General features: G+C 44.2%; 2 protein-coding genes across 2 annotated transcripts; both read right to left on the bottom strand.

The window, feature by feature from the left end:
- Positions 1-288: 288 nt before the first annotated feature.
- LOC118405545 lies at positions 289-14,772 on the bottom strand. Its single transcript, XM_035805049.1, has 15 exons — positions 13,953-14,772; positions 11,745-11,887; positions 11,179-11,389; positions 10,164-10,447; positions 9,639-9,824; positions 9,325-9,460; positions 9,037-9,210; positions 8,673-8,832; positions 6,047-6,465; positions 5,410-5,552; positions 4,676-4,886; positions 3,029-3,312; positions 1,862-2,050; positions 1,190-1,325; positions 289-780 (listed from the first exon to the last, which is right to left on the bottom strand). Exons 1-15 carry the CDS (start codon positions 14,314-14,316, stop codon positions 602-604), a joined length of 3,219 nt encoding a protein of 1,072 aa, XP_035660942.1. The 5' UTR covers positions 14,317-14,772; the 3' UTR covers positions 289-601.
- Positions 14,773-15,652: 880 nt separating this feature from the next.
- LOC118405841 (leucine-rich repeat and death domain-containing protein 1-like) lies at positions 15,653-23,302 on the bottom strand. The gene is made up of 9 exons (XM_035805646.1): positions 23,118-23,302; positions 21,636-21,759; positions 21,116-21,205; positions 20,473-20,610; positions 19,821-19,971; positions 19,294-19,446; positions 18,460-18,573; positions 17,800-17,894; positions 15,653-17,422 (listed from the first exon to the last, which is right to left on the bottom strand). The coding sequence occupies exons 1-9, from the start codon at positions 23,282-23,284 to the stop codon at positions 17,216-17,218; spliced, it is 1,239 nt and encodes a 412-aa protein (XP_035661539.1). The 5' UTR covers positions 23,285-23,302; the 3' UTR covers positions 15,653-17,215.
- Between the last annotated feature and the right edge of the window lie 309 nt (positions 23,303-23,611).

Here is a 23,611-nt window from a genome sequence, read left to right as displayed (position 1 = left end):
CTGTGTATGTTATTCTATACAGGGCACGCCTGGAAAGCAGTGAGCTGGGTGTGTTCAACCCTGTATAAAGAAAACATAAGTAAACCAATATCGGTAAATGGTGTTGGGCAAACATTGCCAGACATACCTGGCATTTATCGCTGTTGCTAAGTCACACTTTTCATGAAATATACAGTTACAATGAAGAAACTTCACAGGTCAATATACATTATTGATCCTCTGATCCATTGATATCAATTCTGGCATGGAAAGAGACAGAAATGTGCATAATTAAATTACTAGTACTATATTATTGTAATACCCAAGTTGTATTATTGCTAACTTTTCGCGGTATGACTGATTGATATGATGAGACCAAAGCATCCTTATATAATGTGATACTTGCATTGACTATCAAAATAGTACTGAGTTATCACAGTTTTGTCGAATGGAAAAGCTATACTGTTTTTGTTGGCGCCCATGGGGGCGGCCATGTTGCTTGTTGGTAAGTTTGTTTGTTTCCGTCACACTTATCTTATGTCCTACATTTCAGTGCTGATTCGAACAATGATTTTTTTCAACCATTTATAAAATCATCTTGGGCCGGACAATCTAGCATAAACTAACGAGGTATCGCACAGAGCTTGAACGGATGCGGGGTCAGCGTTATTCCAACGACGCCGTCAGTGTTTGGAGGAGGAGCGCCCTCTGGCGTCTTGAAGGTGAAGGACTGCAGCAGGGTCGAGAAGAACAGGAAAAGCTCCATCCTGGCCAGTTGCTCACCCAGACACACACGGCGGCCTGGAAATAATGAATACTTAGTAGTGTAGCAGAGGGTTCAGGCGCCACCAAACTGACTATGCCAAAGGCTCTGAGCTGGGTTTGTGATCTGGCGGCTCGGGTTCGGCGCTATTGTTACACTGGTTTCCATGCCGTCGTCACCTTCTGAGCAACAGGCTACAGATGTGCCACACAGGTCACACAGGGATATCGATCGAACTCAGATATTCGAGAATGAAATAAAAAAAGGGGGAGTAGTCATAACAAAGGCTCTGAACTTTTGGCGTAACGGTTAGCGGTGCTAGTGGCGCGGGTTCGAATCCCGGGAGCCAGGACACTTTTTTCTAGTCGACTTTTGGTTCAGTAGTACTAGCAGGCACATGTAGAATATAACAATAGTTATATATGATTACTTTATCTCCAGCCTTACCTCCTGAAAAGGGCATGAAGGACTCGGGCTTGTTGATGACGTTCCCTTCCGCGTCCAGAAACCTTTCGGGGTCAAACCGGTCCGGGTCAGGCCAGTAGGCGGGGTCCGTGTGGAGTGAGTGCAGGTTAGGTAGTACCTGGATAAAAGATGAGATGTATGGTCAAGAACCAGACAACTTGCAGTTATGCAGTAAAAGTTACGGCAGATTTGTACTTGGACCTGAGTAGAAGTAACATTGGAAATACAGTAGAAGCCAGTTAATCGCACAATGGATTACCGCAAACTTCTGTTAACTGCACGGAATCCCCAAATCCCAAACCATCCAGATATACGCTGGCAAATGGGGTGTGCAATTAAACGGCTTCTACGTATTTTTCATGCAGCCTTCATCATTTGATGTCACTGGATAAGAATAAGAATACTATATAATATTAGACAGTTTATTTCTTTAGGAATTATAAGTACTGGAAACACATTTTTATTAAGCCTTCGTGTGCTTGATTCTACTTTGCAGATGCTGTGCATTCTGTCAGAGGAGGTGAGGTCTGCATTACCTTACTCTTCACCATCATCTGAGTCGGGGACAGCCGCCTCACCACTAGAGCCATTGTTTCTGAATTATATCAGGAACAGTGTAAAATAAATTTACAACCCTGTGATATGTCTGTATACCTGGGTTCCTTTGGGGATGTCAAACTGCTGGACTTTGACGTCCTGTGTGGTGGCGTGGGGGGCCGATAGGGGAACAAGAGTGCGGATCCTCATGGTCTCCAGCAGGCAGGCGTTCACGTAGGGCAGCTGGGAACGGTGGGACAGGGCGGGCAGACTCGCGCCAACAACGGCATCAAGCTCCTCGTGTATCTGTGTGGACAAGCATCACCGATTACAATTGAAGAAGAGTACGGATCCTCATGGTCTCCAGCAGGCAGGCACTCACGTAGGGCAGCTGGGAACGGTCGGACAGGGTGGGCAGACTCGTACCAATAACGGCGTCTAGCTAGCTCCTGCTGTACCTGTGTGGACAAGTATCATCGATTACAATTGAAGAAGAGTGCGGATCCTCATGGTCTCCATCAGGCAGGCATTCACGTAGGGCAGCCGGGAACGGTGGGACAGGGCGGGCAGACTCGCACCAACAACGGCATCAAGCTCCTCATGTACCTGTTGGGACACAAACATTGACAATCTTCATAAAGTAGCCTCTACCAGACTCTTTGAAGATGGCTCATCGGTCGACCTGTGGCAGTCTGGAACCATCAGACCTGATTATTTGTCGACAAAACAGCAGACTGAGTTGGCCAATAATCTCCAGGCAGACTTACCAGTGGCATAAGATAGTATCAGAGCAGGCTAAGGAGACTACAGCTGGCCAAAGGGAGTCATCAGCTTCTGGTAGCCAAACACACTCCAGACCGGCTTCACTCCTCTGCCAGCTTTTGATGTATCTTATGCCACCGTAGGATCTGCTTGGCCAAAATGGTTGAATGATTTGCCCGATGAGTTAGCCGACCATAAAGCAGCACATTTCTATGATGTGGCCAGCTAACTATTCTGGCAAAGTCACCCGATTCTGAAAATACAATTATATATAGCATTTTTTTTCCGCAGGATCCTAGGAAAAGACGTCTAGTGGAGCTGTAAGAAGCGAGTAGAAACAGTCTCGTGGCTCCCGGGATTCGAACCCGCGCCGAATCCTGGCCGCCAGATCGCATACCCAACGCACTTAACCGTTAAGCTAAAAGGATCAAACCCGATTAGCATGGCCAGTTGGCGGCGCTTGATCCCCAATGTTACGTAATCATTAATTAAAAGTACACTGAGACGTATCCCATGCTGTACCTTATGTTGAATGGCTGGATTCTGGGTTAAGTAGAGAAGAGCCCACAACAGAGTGTCTGCCGTCGTTTCTGTCCCGGCCACAAAGATGTTCTGGGTCAGGTAGATGACAATCTCCTCTGTGAGACCGTCCACCTTCTCCTGCCGTTCAACCTCCAGCAGACCGAAATCCAGAAAGTCTCGCGGATTCTCGCGATCCAGGTGTTCGCGATGGCGCGAGAGCTCCTCCCACAGCACCCTCTGCAGCTTCGAGAGGTGTTCGACCAAATTTGTACCAACCCTGTTAACTGGAACAAAAACACACACACACACACATACAAACGGGATCATAAGATATTTTCTTTAGTTTGTTTGTTTTTGTTTTGTTTTGTTTGGACCGACTACGCTTGTATCGCTAGCAGTTGCACCCATAACCTGACCGCCTCCGACCAATCCGAGCAGTCTCGGCCGGGACCATTTACCAGTGAAACAACCATCTGACTTGTGCAAACACGCACCTGTACAGAGCAAACACCCAGCAAACATTTCCCAAAACCCAGGAGTGGTTGCGTAGTCAATTTTATCACATATTTGCAGTGATAAGCTAATGTCTTTAAACAATGCCAAAACTAAAGAATAAACAACGCCTCCACCACTTACATGTGTACATTGTACCAAAGTCCAAACATTGCCTGTGCTAAAGATTACCAAGGTTAAAAACATAGCAGGTATCGGTGGCCCAAATCTCATTACCTACTTACATTATGGGGATGGCATCACCAAAATAAGACCACAGGAAGTCCAAACCAAGGACACAAAATAAATAGCCTACTGCAGTATTAAGACTAACCACTAAGACGACCAAAATTAAAAACATATGAACACCAATGGCACAAAATGTAATTTAACCATCAGTACAAAACTGTTGAGCAAACACATTGATGACACAAAGTACATGTTCCGACTTTAAAAAATTATACACATACTTTTCTCTTACGCTCACGATCTATACAGGTCTCCTCCACTTTAAAAAGTCGTATCTTCTTCTGTTTAACATTGATCGCCAAACAGGACACGGGAACTTGTACCAGAACTTTAGACACAGTACTATACAGTTATGGAAGCACCACAAAGACTGGTAAGCAACACAAAATATACCTAACCTGAATAGAATTGAATAAAACAACAGATTGAGGAAATATGACAGGAGACACCTTTGCCAGTAAAACAGGGGATCAGAGTAATCTGATACAATGAAGGTAGCAAAGGCTCCTGCAAAACAGGTGAGAGTTCCACATTTAACTAAGACCTATCAATCACAATAATGTTTACCCAACCCCAACCATCACCTGACCTGTATTCACAAACTCAACCATCACCTTTTTTCACAGCCAAGCAGATACTAGAAGGTGAGGATGCCCCAACCACACAAACAGCCTCAACCTAACAGTATCAAGATCAAACACAAGGAGACTCAAATTCAAACCTGACCGTTTGGCCACCACCAACCCATGTACCAAAAATCATCGCAATCGCACCATCCGTTCTGTAGATACATCGCCGGAAACGCCCCTTCCAAAAACGCCTACGCTACTGCAAACTATACCTGCATTGCATGCAGCTAATAACAAAGCCGTCGGTGACTGAGAGCAAGACATATGCACAATTTACCTCCAGGAACAAAGCGCAGGGAAGGGAAGACGCTGATGATTTGGCCAGCCGCAAGTTCAGTCCCTACGGCTGTAACGGCCTCCGAGAGCACCTGGAACGACTCATCCTCGTAGTCGTAGCGCCTCCCGAACGTCATGGTGCAAATGACGTTTGCGACCGTTACGGTGACGTCATGGGCGATGTCAAATGGCTTTCCTTCGTATTCTGCCACCTGAAAAAAAAAAACACATTAGGCCATTCGCCTTGCTTCCATGAATCGTTGATATTCAAATAGTCACGTTGTTGAAGAGAAACATCAGACTTGTCAACATGGACAATATCTTTCTTTAATGAATGAATGAAGGCTTTTATTGCACATTTTTGCCCCACTGGGCTAAGTACAGGTCACATGGTAACAAGTATATATATGTAACAATGGAAACAATCATACACATCTATATATGCAGATATGCGTCTAATCTGTTCTAAGACATTCGACTTCCTCTCGCTTCTTGGTAATTACATGAATGTAGCTAGCTGTATGGTTGGTTAGAGTTGGTTTATCAAAAGCTGTCAGGAATATAAATTTCTCTTTACTTTTCAAGTATCTGAAGTGGGGATATCTACTTAACACATAGTCAAGTAGAATACTCCTAAAGCTATCACACAAAGTACAATCCACAGTAAAATGTACTTTATCTTCTACTTTACCTAAACTACAAAAATGGCAGATTCTTTGCTGTAAGTAATCTTACCCTGTTGTGAAGAAACTTGGCTTCTTCTACGATTTTCTCCTCGATGCTACCACGTCCGACCTTCATACCCAGGTTCTTCAGGACGGTAGTGGAAAACCTCTTCCTCTGTTTGAATCCTGGATCCCAATGTCCAGTAAGGATGTCTTAAAAAGAGAGGACTTCTTATTTCTCTATAGTCTGCAATGTAGACTCCACGGGAAATAGGATCGAGGTGATCGTTCATCAAAAGCAAGACGATTCGGTGCTAAAGCTAAGGGCACAACCCGCCGTGTGTGCAAATACGTGCTGTCTACGTGCCAAAACATGGGCAATGTTTTGGAATCCGTAAGTGGTAAGTACCGCCTCCGTACGAACTCGTTGGGAATCCGACGGATTTTGGAGCACGCAGACACGCCGTAGAACTTTACGTGCAGGCAAAACTATGTACCATCGGGCTGCGCATTGGCCCCCGTACCGGCGTACGTGCCAGTACGGGCGACGCGCCTGTCCTGTACAGCCTGAACGTTTTCAGAAATACGTGGCAGACTTGGCCTCACACAAAAACGTACGGCGGGGTGTACCCTTAGCTTTAGCGCATAAAAGAAAGAAACGTTGCCCGTGAAGGGGAGTGAAGGAATTTGGAGAGAACATTATTCACCTTTGTTTTTTCCAAACGCATCGAACAGGTAGACTGGCGGCCTGGACGCGAACAGCTCGGACCTGTCCACGAGCGCGTCCTTGACGGCAGTGTAGCCGTTCAGAACCACCACATCTTCCATCCCCATCCTGACGGTGAAGACGTCCCCGTACTGCCGCCTCCACGCCGTCAGCTTGAGGTGAGGCGCTCGGCCCAAGGCGAGGAGGTGCCCGAGAACAGGCACGCGTCCTGCCGGGTAGGGAGGCAGGTTTTGGGGGCGTTTCAAGAGAACATATGCCAGGAGAAAAGCCGCACAAAAGACAAGACAGGTCTGCGCAGTCAGTCCAGAGATCAGCAGAATCTCCTGGACAGACCCAGCTATCCAGCTGACGACAGCAGCCATGCCTTTAGGATTAAAGACGCAGTCAACAAGTTCAAGTCTTTACGCGCATTCGTTCTGCGCAGCGTGACTAACAGGTGACTGGTCAGTGTTTAAGGTCCACAAGTTCAAACGTTACTTGGTCGTCTGATGTATACACTCAGCCCAACTCGCCTGAAATGCGCATGTATACACGATCACCTACGTGTAGTGACTGTACTAGTTTAAGAGCCGCTGTTAACAAAATTTCCATAGATGACCATATAAGCACGTGTCACACTTTTGGATCCTCCTGTCCATTCGACAGATGAGCAGGTAGCCTGACTAAAGTCGCGCTCCTAGCGGCCGGCCCTATAGTATTGCCGCCGCCCAAGGAGAGGGGGGTCATTAACCCCAGCCAGCGAGAGATTGTATAAACACAGGCTAATGAGCAGGCAGACAGACGTTTGCCGGTGGGTTCGGCAACCTGTTTGCGTGACCTGCACATGACTTTTTGTGTGTCACACTATTACAGTATTTGATATCAGATAGGTGACGCACTGGAGTAACCGGTCTGTATTTGTATATAAATAATGACAATTTCAATGAAGTTTATTGCACATTCAAGCCCATTTGGGGCTAAATGCAGTCAGTTTGGTACAAAAGGTAGTAAATAAACGCAAAGTTATACATCTTCTCTCTTCCTAAAACATTTGTAGATGAACTTACAGTGATTTTCCAGTATATCATGGTCCAATGATGACATGAGACATTTGAACATACCTTCCTTCGTTATGTGTGCATATTTCTGATATAGCCGCTATAACTGCCTATCGGCATAGCACACCAGCTTTTGTATCTGTATATATATAGCCAGTATAACCGCCCTTCGGCATAACACACCAGCTTCTGTATCTGTATATATATATAGCAAGTATAACCGCCCTTCGGCAGACACACCAGCTTTTGTATCTGTATCTATATGGCCGGTATAACCGCCCGTCGGCATAACACACCAGCTCCTGTATCTATATAGCCGGTATAACCGCCCTTCGGCGTAACACATCAGCTTCTGTATCTGTATCTATATAGACGTTATAACCGTACTTCGGTGTAACACACTAGCTTCTGTATCTGTATCTATTTAGCCGGTATAACCGCCCGTCGGCATAATACGTCCAGCTTCTGTATCTGTATCTATATAGCCGGTATAACCGCCATTCGGCGTAACACACTAGCTTCTGTATCTGTATAGCCGGTATAACCGCCATTCGGCGTAACACACCAGCTTCTGTATTTGTATCTATATAGCCAGTATAACCGCCATTCAGTGTAACACACCAGCTTCTGTATCTGTATCTATATAGCCGGTATAACCGCCCTTCGGCGTAACACACCAGCTTCTGTAAAAAGAGCCAGTATAACCGCCCTTCAGTGTAACACACCACCTTCTGTATCTGTATCTATATAGCCGGTATAACCGCCCTTCGGCGTAACACACCAGCTTCTGTATCTGTATATATATAGCCAGTATAACCGCCCTTCAGTGTAACACACCAGCTTTTGTATCTGTATCTATATAGCCGGTATAACCACCCTTCAGCGTAACATACCAGCTTCTGTATCTGTATCTATATAGTCGGTATAACCGCCCTTCGGCATAACACACCGGCTTCTGTATCTGTATAGCTTGTATAAACACCCTTCGGCGTAACACGTCCTGCTTCTGTGATATTTTGTAGAAAGAAGAAGTCTTGCAGACGTCTTGAAGTTTTCAGATGAAGTTGATCTGCATGAAGAGCTGGTCAGGATCTCCCACGTAACTTTCCTCTGACTTTTGTTTTATGTGTTATAAGGAATACGAAAATCTGTCCCTCTGGCTTGTAAAACATTTCCACATCATTTTAAGTTAACACTAGAGCACTAAAGCAGCATCCTTGGCAAACTACAGATGCTCTAAATACATTCTGTTTAGGGTAAGTAGTAACTATTCGTTAAAAATTAAAAAATAGAATCTTTTCACTCCTCTCATATAGCTGCTAACTACAAAACTCCTTCTTTCCTGATCTCTGTCCACCTCCGAACTGACCTTTGACCTACACTCCCTGGCCTGTGACCCCTGCCCTATAACCTGTGCTGTTGTGCCCTGATATTCTCATGGTTCTGAGTTTGCTCAGAATGTCCCGCATGTCCTACAAACTGACCTCTGACCTACACTGCCATGACCTGTGACCCCTGCCCTATAACATGTGACCCCTACCCTATAACCTGTGACCCCTGCCCTATAACCTGATCTTCATGGTTTTCAGTTTGCCCAGAATGTCCTGAATGTCCAGAACGTCGAAGATCCTGATCAGGCGCTCCACGCCGGCCGCGGGTGTGGCCTGCAGCTCCTTCCACCTCGCCATGGAAACCCGCAGTTTGTGCGGGATTGGCGCGCGCGAGATTTCTTTTGAAAACTGAAAGGCCTATACTCTGATTAGCTGAGAGCTGGTTTGTGGTGACGGTTGAGATAGCAGAGTACAGACAAGAGGCGGTTTGTTGGCGGACATGATCAAAACGTAAGGGAAAATGCAATACACAAAACTAGTTTCTTATTCTTTCCTTTATTCCGAATGTGACTCCTGGTCTTGACAATGGAGAATGAACTAACGCGGAATCGCACAGAGCTGGAACGGATGCGGTTTCAACGCCAGACCAAATATGCCATCAGTGTTTGGAGGAGGAGCGCCCTCTGGCGTCTTGATGGTGAAGGACTGCAGCAGGGTCGAGAAGAACAGGAAAAGTTCCATCCGGGCCAGCTGCTCACCTAGACATACACGGTGGCCTGGAAATAAATAATGCCCTGTTGTAAGATTAGGCACATGTAAAATAGAACAGAAAGTATGTACCCATTCCTGAGATGACCTTCATCAATGACATATCTAAGCATGATAATCACCTCCTGAAAAAGGCATGAAGGCTGGAAGTTTGTTGATGACGTTCCCTTCCGCGTCCAGAAACCTTTCGGGGTCAAACCGGTCCGGGTCAGGCCAGTAGGCGGGGTCCATGTGGAGGGAGTGCATGTTCATCAACACCTGGGAAAACAACCAAAGAGAAAATGAGGTGGCAAACATAATTTCTCTAAAAATCTATAGATGGTCAGACAGATCTTCACTTCGACTTCATCACATGTGTTTACCTGTTAATGAAGAGATCATTTCTACAACGGCATAAAAAAGTCATTTTACAATACTTTGTGTAACTCATAATCACCCGAGTTCCCTTAGAAATGTCGTATCCCTGCACTTTGACCTCCTGCGCGGTGGCGTGAAGGATGACAGACAGAAGAGTGCGGATCCGCATGGTCTCCATCAGGCAGGCGTTCACGTAGGGCAGCTGGGAGCGGTGGGACAGGGCGGGCAGACTCGCACCAACAACGGCATCAAGCTCCTGCTGTACCTGTGTGGACAAACATGGCTGATTAACGTGGGGAAGTGACACGGGAACCAGAGTGCGGATCCGCATGGTCTCCAGCAGACAGGCGTTCACGTAGATCTATAGAGCAGCTGGGAGCGGTCGGACAGGGCGGGCAGACTCGCGCCAACAACGGCATCAAGCTCCTCATGTACTTATTACGAAGAAATTGCGCCAATGTTTTACTTGCAGAAATATTAGTTTGAGGCATTTAATACGCGCAAGGAAAACACAGAATATCTTATTTTCTTCGACCAGCTCTCCATTGTCTCATATAGCCAAACACAGAAACGTTTTGAAAGAAGCTGAATTGCTCACAAATACCTTATTTTGGACGTCGGGGTTCGAAACCATATAGAGCAGACTCCAGAGCAGTGTGTTAGTGGTTGTCTCAATTCCAGCGAAGAAGAGGTCCTTCGTAATGTACATGACATTCTCCTCCGTCAGACCGTCCACCTTGTCCTGCTGATCAACCTCCAGCAGGCAGAAGTCGATGAAGTCTCGCGGGTTCTCGCGATCCAGGTGTTCCCGATGGCGAGATATCTCCTCTCTTAACACCTTTTGGACCTTGGAGTTCTCTTTCAGCACATTGACGATGGATCTGTTCACTTGGAAACGTGCGTGGGTATAATTACACATAGATGCAAAGTTATGCTGTGACCAACTAGCTATAGACGTTTCGGTAACTCGTCAACAACCTTCTACATCTCCAACATTCTCTCATTGCTGAATGGTGGCGTTGCGACCAGGACGCTGTCTCAGAGGAGACTCAGATCCCAAGAAAGGCATCCTCCTACGCACGGTCCCAACGGCTAGCTGACTGCTCAGCCTATTGGGCCCTGCTATCCCAGGCCCTACCCCCAGGTATTATGATTGTCGCCACAAACTCGCCGCCCTGTTTATAAATATTAATGAGCTTACCTTTATATGGGCAGTCAGCCGTTGGGATATTAATGAGCTTACCCTTATATGGGCAGTCAGCCGTTGGGAATCGGGCGTAGGAGGATGGTGCTATGTGAGACGTAACATGCCATGTTACGTCTCACATAGCACCATTTTGGCTGATAGCTTCCCAGCGGCCTTTGCGAGACAGCTTTCGACAACAAAAAGCCCAATACCTGGGGGTAGGGCCTGGGATAGCAGGGCCCAATAGGCTGAGCAGTCAGCTAGCCGTTGGGACCGTGCGTAGGAGGATGAAGAAAGGTAGCTGTTGAGTTACCAAAACTGTTGGCGAGGAAAATTCCATTTAGGTTGTTTATCATAACCTTATCTTCTTACTACCAACGTATCTATCCACCCAACTGTAGGAAATGATATTCAGAGGACCAATTTGACCTACCGACAGGAACAAACCGTAGCCAGGGGAAAAAGCTGATGATTTGCCCAGTTGCGAGTTCAGATGATACCGTATTAATCGCCTGAGAGAGCTCCCGGAACGATTCATCCTTGTAGTCGTAGCGCTTCCCGAACGCCATGGAGCAGATGATGTTTGCAACCGCCACCATGACGTCATGAGCGATGTCAAAGGGCTGTCCGTCGTTTTCTGCAATCTGAACAGAACTGTTTTTGTCAAAGTGATGAGTTTTTTTTCCAGATGGAAACGGTCTTTTAAGGAGTTGGTGAGACGTACGCACTAGTACTATGTACATCGACTTCGTAGGCTGCAATTATAGCGTTGCCATTTTTGTTTTCAAACAAACGAATTATGAAATAGTTTCTTACCTAAAAACGAATGTAATCATTGACTGCATAATCTACATCGAAAAATAACTCAAGAAACAATAGTCAATAACAAAAGTAATTACCACATATTTATTACTAAAATGCCTCCAATACTATATCCCAAACGATTTGCCTGATAACGGATCTCAGGATCATACATTGATTTCCATTGTTTCATCTTACCCTGTTCCGGAGACAGTTTGCTTCCTCTCGGATGTTGCCCTCGATGCTGCCACGGCCGACCCTCATGCCCAGGTTCTTCAGGACGGTGGTGGCAAACCTCTTCCTCTGTCTGAACTCGGAACCCCAGCTGGCAGAAAATATGTCTACAGAAGCAAAGGTATAATTATATATATATATGTCACACCTTGTATTGTTATATACCACTGAGAGGACACCATAATCTAGTGAGTCAGTGTACAGGCATTTGGTTAGCTCGAAATGTAAACTAGAAAGGCCGACATTTGCTTGAGAGCAAATACAGCATATTTCAGCCATCTCCCTCCCCATGCAACAATAGACTATTTCAAAATCACCCATTTGAAAAATCACTTTTACTAATGACGGTTTAACCCAAAAATGAATCTTACAAAATTCCCCCGTTCAAGAATGGACTCCAGTGCACCCTATGTGAATTTGCACAATAGACCAGTCCAGAAATACTCCCACTGAAACCTTGGCCTTTTGAATAAGAAACCAAATCCAAAATTGAATTTAGCAAAAAAGGTCCCAGTGCATGAAAAGGTATAATAGACCAGTCTAAAACCACTTCCACTAAAAATTGAATTTTGAATCATCACCCATCCAAACTGAATTTGAAAAAATCCCCCTTCTGTGTGCAAAAAAATGGACTCTTCCATGTAAAGTAGAGCAGTCCAAAAATACATCCGCTAAAATAGGACTTTGACATAATCACTGAAGTCCAAAAACTGGATTTTAAAAAAAGCCAATGGATTTTTTAAAAAAGCCCCCTCCATGCAAGAATGGACTCTTCCAGCACACCCATTTAAAATTGCAAACTAGACCAGTCCAAAAATAACCCTACTGAAAGACTTTGACAAACTAGAAGTCACCAAAGTCCAAAATATGAATTTAAAAAAAAAAACCCTCCGTGCGAGAATAGAATCTTCCAGCACACCTTCTGTAAAACTGCAAAATAGACCTGTCCAAAAATATACCCACTGAAAGACGGAAGTCATTCTTACACGGAAGCCTCCGTGTAAGAATGGACTGTTCCAGATGATACCGGGCTCGCTGATTGGCTGTCACCCCCCCCCCCCCTCTTTAGGATATAGATTCAGTTCAGGCTAAGTGATTGGTTACCTATCTAATTAGATTAAATAGACATATATGCCAGTAGGTGCAATCTGCAGCTGGGGTCAACGACCTTAAGGTCATTGACCCCTCTGGCTATTGGAAAATGACAGAAAAAAATCCCAAAATATATCATTTTGACGTAGTCTATGACAAAAATTATACATGTGTCATTTGAAAAAATATCTAGTGCACCATTTTACCAAAATTTAGGTCATTTGGTTTTAAAACCAGAGCAAAAGAGCCAAAAGTGTACTTTTTGGTCATAAAATGGCCAAATAATCGCAAAATTAAGCATTTTGTTGTACTGTATGCCTCAACTGTTAATGAATCCATGTGCGCAAATGTCTAGGGCACTCCTATACTAAATTTCAGGTCATCCGGTTCTAAAACCAAGGTACAGGAGTCAAAAGTGTCCTTTTTGGGTCAAAAAATAACCAAAAAATCGCAAAAATAAGCATTTCGTTATACTGTAGACCAAAAGTGGTATTGAATCTATATGGGGGAATAATCAAGGAACATCTGTGCCAAATTTCAGCTCATTCGGTTATAATACCAGGGTACAGGGCGCCCAAATATACAGTTTTGGTCTTAAGATGACCAAAAAACCTTAATAAAATCATTTTAAAGGCAGATATGAAAAAAAATGAAAAAAACCTTCTGGGGGTATTGGCCCATTCTACCCTTGTGCCAAATTAAAAGTCAATCGGTTTAGGAACAACAGAGATACCGTGTTCCGAAGATTTGACAGGAGAAAGAAAGAAGAAACATTACGAATACAATATATTTCACCATACCTATGGTATGGCTGAAATATAACTAACGTGGGTATACGACCTGTAACCCGTGTCACGTCTCATACCAATTTAATATTGCCATCTAGAGGACACTGCCATTCAGTGAGACAGCACGGAACAATTATACAGCGTACAATTTTCAGTCGGGGCACGATAGAACCGCTTTCCTGCCCTATTCAAGACAACTGCAAACGGACCCATGGCCCACCACTGTCCATAGAATGTCCCATAGTATACTACGACTTTTGTTGAGAAAGAAATATAGTAAATAGAACTTTACCTTTTCCGAAACCAAGCATCACATCAACCTGGTACATTGGTGCCTTCGACGCGAACAGCTCGGACCTGTCCACGAGCGCGTCCTTGACGGCAGTGTAGCCGTTCAGAACCACCACATCTTCCATCCCCATCCTGACGGTGAAGACGTCCCCGTACTGCCGCCTCCACGCCGTTAGTTTTAGTGGCGGTTCTCGGCCCAAGGCGAGGAGGTGCCCGAGAATAGGCACGCGTCCTGCTGGGTAAGGAGGCAGGTTTCGGGACCGCTTGAAGACGACACATGCCAGGAGGAAAGTCGCGCAGAAGACAATAAACGTCTGCAGGGTCAGCCCAGAAAACGGGAAAACCCATTGGACAGCACCGGCCATTTTCTCACAGATGCAGTGGGTGACCCAGTTAGATGAGACCCAGGCGACCTATGCCCTCAACTGTTTGCAGCGATCAGGTGAATCAGCAGGTGTGAGGAAGCCAGACGTGGCGCGACTTTTACTAGACTGGTATCATCATCAGCCGACTAGCCCTAACAAGGTTGGATGTATTTTCTGATGAAACGTCATGAATGGGTTAAAAACTCATGGAAAATGCAACCTCCGTTGATTAAAATACATTCGCTGGTCTCCCTCTACTGTTTACCAGGGATATGCAAACAATACGGTCATATTTACATTTTAGACGTCCCATTACCTACTCATGGGTGGGCGCGGATGCTTTGCAGTATGTTGTGTTAAAAGATTCGTCCAGTTGTAGGCATTGTAAGAATGCAACACTATGTTGGATTCCAATAAGGCAGGCCACGAACAACATTATGTGTGCTAATTTAACACCAAATAAGTTGGTAAATTTGCTGTTGTGTCGCCACACTTCAGTTGTTGTTGTGTACCTGTTATCTCGGCACTTATCAAAGCTGACCAACAGGTGACCCCTGCTTCTGTCGACAGAGTTACCCGGGGTTTGACCTGGTCACTCAGAGGCTATCGTTGAGGAACAGAACGTACTTTAAGAAACACTTGAAACGCTCCATCCACTTCTTAAGACTCTACAAATCATTCTTACAACAAGCAATCTTCTTTATATATACAGAACAAACGTAAATAGGTTGTGATGTTAGGTAGATTATAGGTTACACCGAAATCATTCCCACCTATCGGGGTCTAAAGGCGGTGACCATCTCCGTTTCATAGCCCTTGCACCACACATGTACAGTGCTACACAGTCGGACTATCACGTTTTAAGAGCCACGTTTTCTCTGAAAATGTCTATCGACAAGTATTGCCGCCCCGGCCCGGCAGTCTAACCATTGATTTAAAGGTGATGGCGCCGGCCTAAAATCATTAGAAGATGAGAGGAATTTAGAGGATGAGAGGAAAATACATGCAGCAAGGGAGGAAATTAGAGCAAGGGAGCAACTCGTTACGAGTTACCCAAAGTTTTAACATGTTCACTAGCTTGACAAGCCTGGCTAACATGATTTGATTGACATTATTGCACAACAATTGTACCGGGTGCAAAGTATGACATCCATTGATACATTGATAGGTATACCATGTAGGGGTTGTCACATGTTATAAAGAACTTATTATTTACTATTCTTGAATAGTAAGATAAATCCCGATATATAAGATGATAGCCTGGTGTACAGTGAGTTATGTATTTACACTCATAGCGAGCCTTGTAGACGAATAATCCATACATCGACGCAAAAGATAGTGGTAGTTTAGATTTTATTGGATTGTTACTGCACTGTGACTTTTGTGAATGAAAAAATATATACATGTGGTTCAATAGTTAACAAAGATCACAACACACATTCTATTCAACAAACTGCATGATAAAAAATATAACTTTCTCAAAGAATGAATTATCTATAATTAGTTTCTGCCCAGACTTTATACTGCATTTTTTTCATATCCCATACTGTAAAATGTCATTGTTTAAGGCAAAGTTTCATTGATAGTTTTCTTAAATTATAATTCAAAATTTCATTCATACTTTTCTAAAGTTTGTCTGAGTGTGTTGGTAATAATCATAGTACAATGCTAAACTTTCTTTGAACACAAAGGATCAGAATTTCCATGACCACCGTCCCTATAACGTATATTGATCAAATCGATATGGCGTAACTAGAACATAAGGACAAAAAATGGCAACTCGTTGGTAAAAAGCCAACAAGTCAGGATACATACTGGGATGGGATACTTTAAAACTTTGTTCCACTTGTACATATCATATATATATCAGATAGCAGCAAACTCGCACTAACATTACATGTCAAACCTAACTAGTCTTTCCACAAAAAGCTTTACAGTATAGCACTCATAAGTGGTGATGAAGAATTGAAGATGGTAGTAGAATTCATTCATAGAATTTCATTTGGCAAGTTTAAATATTTACATATTAAAGTAATAATGTGAAATAGTTACACGCAATTCAGCTATGGCTGCTAAGAGGTACAGTTATTTAGAATTCGAAATAAGCCATTTTTAAGGTTTAGCAATAACTAGGTCAAAAAAAGTCATCAAAGTTTTCCGACAATGTTACATTTGCTGTTTATGGCATTTGGATTGCCATCAAAAGTTGCTTATCAACTTCTAATGTTGCCTCATCATGTCAAAGTTCAAATGTCACGAAAGATGCCAAATGGCTGTCTTAAACATCTGACCGTTTCCAAAATCATATCCAATTGTTCGAATAACTGCTTCATGGAGTTCCTTCACAACTGTAGATCTTGTCCAAAGAAGTCTTGCAGACGTCTTGAAGTTTTCAGATGAAGTTGATCTGCATGGAGAGCTGGTCAGGACCTCCCACGTTCTGCACATTCAGGATATTCTACTGATGGACCGGAAACTTTCCTCTAGCTTTAACATATTAAGTTGTATAAGTAGGATACAAAGATCTGTTCCTATGGCTTGTAAAACATTTCCACATCATGTTAAAAGTTAGCATTAGAGCACTAAAGCAGCATCCTTGGCAAACTACAGATGCCCTAAGTAACTACATTCTGTTTAGAGCATATAGTAAATATAAAGCCTATGAATTCAGTAAAAGTTGAAAATAGACTCTTTTCACTGCTCCAATACAGTAACTATAATTCACTTTGTCTCCTTGGTAACAAAATTTCGTGGTCTGTAATTCACTTTGTCTTCTCGGTTTCTCAGTGATCTTCATGGTTTTGAGCTTGCCCAGAATGTCCTGAATGTCCTACAAACTGACCTCTGACCTACGCTACCATGACCTGTGACCCCTGTCATATAACCTGTGGCCCCTGCCCTATAACCTATGCTGCTGTGCCCTGATCTTCATTGTTTTCAGTTTGCCCAGAATGTCCTGAATGTCCAGAACGTCAAAGATCCTGATCAGGCGCTCCACGCCGGCCGCGGGCGTGGCCTGCAGCTCCTTCCACCTCGCCATGGCAACCCGCAGCTTGTCCGGGATTGGCGCGTGACGACCCATTCCTGCCAGAACCTCCAGGGCATCCTGGGAAAGAAATACTTGTTAAAAAAGAGTAACAGTCTGAACTCTGCTGTGAAGTTTTTCATTGATATACTTATCGACTACAAATTTACGGCTGTTTTATTTTCAAAGTTTTGCGTTGACAATTCCACCACTAACCAGGACCTAGTGTAAAAATGGGTAGCTAACCTCGGCTGAGGAGGTAAAAGGCAGTGGAAGGAGAGGGATGGGCTCCGCCTTCCAATACCGTGCACTAGACACAGTGAAAAGCAACCACCTGCCCACACACATGCCTCAAGTAAGCTATTGGTCAGCAGTAGTACTTTAAATTAGTTAACCTTTGTCTTTATCTCTATCATAGATTGTATAACACTGTCTCCTAGTCAAACAGTGGAACCCACCTTGGGTAGTCTGAGTTTGGGCAGTACTGTTGTGTAGACATCTTTAGTGGTGATAGAGGTTTGGACACACTGCACCATCTTCTGTAGCAGCAGTTCTGTGGAGGACAACAGAAACAATAAGGACTTCGAGGTTCGAAACCGGCTGTGTCACCGCTCTTGTGGCCCTAGGAAAGGCACTTTACACGGGTTTCCTCACCTCACTCTGGTGAAAAATGAGTACCTTAAGCTTCAGCGAGGGCCGTCCCTCGGATAGGAAGTAGATGAAGGTCCCATGTTTGGGGAGATCCACACCCAGGGCACGTAAAAGAACCTGCCACACTTATCGGAAAGAGTAAGGGTCCTTCCCAGTGTGAGTGGATGAAAACTTACAGGCTTTTGTACGTCCCACATACCATGCTTGAAGCCCTCAGCCTAATGAGGTTAAGCACATAATAACGAAGAAGAAGAAATGGGTACACTACTTGTCAAAAATTTAAAAGCCATTAATTGATTTTGATTAAATTCATTTGCACATAAAAATAAAGTACAGAAAGTAAGATTAGATAATACATAAATACAGTGCATCATCCATGTTCTCCATCGTATGAGAGATGGTCGATATTGTAGTTTAACTACTGGGAAAATGTCAAAGGTGAAAGGTGAACTCTGCAGATGACCTACCGTCCCTCTGTTCCGCCTTCTTCAGGTATCGCCCAATGGGGGTGACCTTCCCTCCGTCGCACACCACCGTGGGGGGTCTCATCAGCGGGTTTCCTGTCAGATTCAGCTCAACCTCTGGGAACAGTATGACATTTTAAGTGTCAAACAGAATATGTTGATCAAAGCTCTTTTCCATTAACTTACACAATTGCCAGATTTATATTGTAAATGCAGTTAGGTTTGCAGAGATTTAATTTCGCGGTAGCGGGAAAAAGGACTATTCGCGGTGGTTCAAAGTTTGCGGTAGCGCCATACAATTGCACTGTAGTCTCTTACTGCCATGGAAAAATGTTTGCGGTGAATTAGCAAACCACGAACATTATGGATCTTGATGGTTTTTAGTGTATATTTTAGTATGACCTTTGACCTCACTTCGTTACTTCAAACTTCAAGTCTGCATTTGTATATGAGTCTGATCTGTGTGTTATTAGACTGTTCCTGTTTGCAGATCTGTTTTTTGTATTATCTGTGCTTTCATCATTGAAAGCCCTGAAAGAGTAGCTCCACTAAAGGGCATCTTGATAAACTCAATAAACTCAAACTCAGCGATGAGTAAACAGTAATCCAGCTCTACTTGTTAGGAGAGTAAGACAGCTGTTAGCACCCCTCCACTCTATGTATCTTAGTATAGCCCAAACATGAATATTGAATAGGATGTGCTCTCCAGAAAGTGAGACCTGAAGTAATACGATCTCTTCTACCGGCCTGAAGTCGAGCACACATATCTGTACTCCGTACTAACACAACCCAGGAATAGATTGTTAGCCGTAACCTACAAGGTGAAACACTACCCACCTCTGGCCAGGTGTCCGAAGTTGTTGGGCAGTCGCTGCAGCTGGTTCCCCTGCAGCTGCAGGCTGCGCAGCTGCGGCAACTCACACAGGCTCTCCGGCACAAACATCAGCTGGTTATTGGCTAGGGACAGGTGCAGGAGGTTGGACATGGTTCCTGGGGAAAACAGACAGTTTATTAGGATCTCCTCAGAATACAGACTCCTATTTTGTACTAATTTGACAAAAGATAACGTAAAAAAGTGTCCATGGTTCCTGGGGGGGAAACAGTAAGGTTATAAGGATTTCTGCAGGAGTCTTCTTTGGTTAGCTCCAAGACATGTGGTTGCCTGCCGATATACTGAAATAATCTGTTCATTCTCTAATCTGTCCAAAATCCGATCCACTGATTTTTTTCTCTGACCAGTCCCAGAAACACAAACGGTTTTGTACTGGTGCAATTTCCTGGTCCCCACGCCCAATGGGATCTACAGTATTACAAATAAAGAGTGTCAGGAATAAAGCTTATCCTAATGTCCTACTGAGACTCACCCATAACAGTGGGGAGTGCCATGATGTTGTTGTTGTCCAGCACCAGTTCTGTCACATGCTGAAGCTCGGCGATCTCGTCCGGCAATGACTGCACACCTGGCCCACCTGACTGGTCAAAGGTCAGCAGCTGCAGGTTGGGAATGTAGCACACCTGGACAACACAGGTGGAGAATTAGCACACAGGTGTTCATAGGGACTTTATAGAATCAGTGGTAAAATTATCCATTGGCAGGCTATACTATTAGAGAATAATACTTAGTGAACTTTGGAACAGATATTTTTCCAAGCTTGCATACTGAACATAAATGTTTAAGGTTCCCATTGAAAGACAGAGTTTTTATTGTCTTCTGCATCCCCTCGGTAATTTTAACAGTGATTCGTTGACTTGAATTGAGAATACAAAATGTATATGCAGTTGAATGTGTACAGAAAACATTAAAACAAGCCCAACGTGTGAGGGCAATTCTATGAAGGTAACATAATGTAAATACATTGTAATCATAAAGACTGGGTTCCTTGAGTTTTAGGGTTAGGGTTATGGTCAGGATTCAAGAGTCTATGATACATGTGAGAGAACTCCATGAATTGGTTGTGGTCAAGAATTTTGTCAGGTTTTGATAAGGACAGAGTTACAACCAGCATTAAGACATACCTGTGTAGGGAAGTCCGTGAACTGGTTGTGGTTCAGACTGAGTTCCGTCAGGTTGTCCAACTTCTTGACCTCTACTGCGACCTTGGTAATGAGGTTACGGGACAGGCCAAGACGTTCCAGCTTCCTTAAGGTGCATATCTGGAGAATCCCAACAATGGCAAAAAAAAACACAGAAAAACTCCTCAGTTCAGTTCTTTCATGCTGAATCAATTTATTTTGTTGGTTATTCAGGATATTTCCTTGCAAACATTCAGCAAATGAGCAAGATGACAAGGGAGGAAAAATGGATTCTGTCTATATTCACTCCCTGAAACTGTGTGAATCAAAGTACAAATTTTCCCCCTCAGATTCAGTATTCAAATTGGTATCTATCAATGAAGGATAGACATCCAGGTAATAAGATAAGCAACTGGGTACAATTTGAGTCCAAATCCAACATCATCCATCATCCAGTTGCTTGAGCAATTTCTTTTTGGCTTCATGATTTATGATTTTGGAAGATCCAAAAATCATATTCATGGCCAGTTGCTTGAGTAACTACTCTTTGATGCAAATTGATACTAATCTCATCAGCACTATTTTCTTCAATCTAAGAACAAAGACATTAGATTGTCTTGCTCATTCACAAGTTGTTTGTGCTTACCTCCTTGGGTAGGTCCCTGAACTGGTTTCCGTTGAGAAGAAAAACTCGGAGTTTCCGTAGATGTGAGATCTCAGCTGGGACCTGGTCGACCTACAGGACACAGATACATCATATACACACAGACATAAATAACAACAAACTTGATGAATAGTAAAATATTCCGAGCGCCACACATGCCCCATGTGCCTATGAAAGACCAGGATGGGGAGAAGGATAAGGTATGTGGAAAATAGAAAACCCCTCACCCAACCTGCCCCTGTACTAGCTTTATGAATCTACAATCTTCACAAAAAGTAGAACTAAAGAGTAAACTAATTAGGAGTCTTTCTCTCACTTCTTGACTAATACAATTTCATAGCAAATTTTCTTTTAAAATGCATGTGGCATTGGTACAACTGTGTTAAAAAACCCAAACCCAAACTTGTTAAAAACAAATGATACTCAATGACATGTGTTTGGTAAAAATCTGTCAGTTGCATAATTTTTAGCTACACTTTGGTAGACATGAGTGACCTCTGACCTGGTTGTTGTTCATGCCCAGGTACTCCAGCTGGACCAGCACACAGAGGCAGTCTGGGAAGTCCTCCAGGGAGTTGCTGCTCAGCTCCAGCTGCTTGATGTGAACCAGGTTGGAGAACTCCGACCTGGGGAGGGAAAATTACCTCGTTACCAACATATAACATGGGGTAACCTATATCCGCGGGGTAACCTATATCCGTTGCTTTCAGAAATGGGTATTTAGGGATATCAAGTTGGCAGACGATAGTTTCAAACTACATTATTTTGAACATATTACAGTTTGAAACCATCGTCCGTCCAGTTGATATCCCTAAATACCATCTTGCTTAATACGACGGATATAGGTTACCCTGCGAATAAAGGTGAACAAGCGTTACAAGTAGTGTGTGACACTGCGTCTGCTGGGCAAAGAGATTGGGAGTTCGTATCATGGCTGTTTTGCTCAATCTACTAGAAAGGGTCACAGTTCTTTAGACACTGTTCATTGCACTTGTTGAAAAAAGCTGAGGGAATTTCCCAGGTGCAAGTTCAGTTCAGGTCATCCTCTGAGGGATGACACAAAGATTGCCACAGATTCCTGTCTTGCATGTCAGAGCAAAGCACGAAAGACCTTGACAGTAATGTACATTGTTGTATCACAAGCCAGATTGTCTCCTGCATCCCTCGTTGTCAGGCAGACTGAATCAGTGAATGACTTCAGGTGTATCTGAGCCTGACCACCCCCATGTAGCCTCACTTGGTAGCTCCCAAAGTTGAAAGGTCACGGGTTACCCATGATTCCTCGCCGCGCATGAGCATCAGTCTAATTTTTTGAGCGATACTGTAAACACCTCCTGTAGTTTCCAGCTCCGGTTTTTGGGGTCCCAGCGCGATTTTCGCGTTTTTTTGGACCCGGACACGACTTTCTTCGAAGACTTCGGTGGCTCGGCGATTTTCTAATTGTTTTTATGTTCAGTAAATCATCGTTTCAGTACCAAGGACAGTGTCATACACCGAAGTGTTGGTGGCCATTTGATGCTCATGTCAAATTCAATGTGCACTTCCTTGTCCCTATCATTTAGGGCTAACCTTCTGTAATAGCCCCAGACTAGTTGGGCAGCCCTGGCTGTGTGTGCTGAACAGCCAAACCAATAATAATAAACCGTGTCTGAGGAGAGCCACCCCTCAAGCACGTTAAAGAACCCGCCACACGTGCGAGGGTGCGGTATGAGTTATCCAAAAAACAGTACCTTGGCCGCACCTGGGGCAATTACTGTCGTATTGAGGTCACCTGAGTGGTGCCGAATGGCAGCTCGCTCCAGACACTTGCGACAGTCGTATTGAGGTCACCTGAGTGGCGCCGAATGGCAGCTCGCTCCAGACCCTTGCGATTTAGCCCCACCCATTGTAAGCTCCTTGCAATTCAGCCCCTGGCTGCAAAGAGTGAGTAGTCGGCCCACCCAATAACAATAACAATAATAACAATAAGAAGTAAATGACTCACGGCAGCTCAGGAATCCTGTTGCCCTCCAGCGAGAGCAGCTGCAGGTCGTACATGGAGCACATCCCCAGCGGCAGGTGGTCCATCTGGTTATGGTTCAGCCCAAACTGCTGAACACGCTTCAGGTTAGCGATCTCCACGGGGAGGGAGTCGATCTTGTTACCGGTCATCGCTACAATCTGAAACACAGAACAGGTTACTGAGTTTAGTAATCTGTAACACAACAAGACACGCTTCAGGTTAGCAATCTCCACAGGCAGGGAGTCGATCTTGTTACCAGTCATGGCGACGATCTGAAACACAGAACAGGTTACCATGGCAACAATCTGCAATACAGAACAGGTTACCATGGCTACAATCTGTAATACAGAACAGGTTACCATGGCTACAATCTGTAATACAGAACAGGTTACCATGGCTACAATCTGTAACACAGAACAAGACACGCTTCAGGTTAGCGATCTCCACGGGGAGGGAGTCGATCTTGTTACCAGTCA

The sequence above is a fragment of the Branchiostoma floridae genome, chromosome 18 (genome assembly GCF_000003815.2).
Source record: "Branchiostoma floridae strain S238N-H82 chromosome 18, Bfl_VNyyK, whole genome shotgun sequence".
Classification (NCBI taxonomy): domain Eukaryota; kingdom Metazoa; phylum Chordata; class Leptocardii; order Amphioxiformes; family Branchiostomatidae; genus Branchiostoma; species Branchiostoma floridae.
This window is presented reverse-complemented; position numbering and strand designations above follow the sequence as displayed.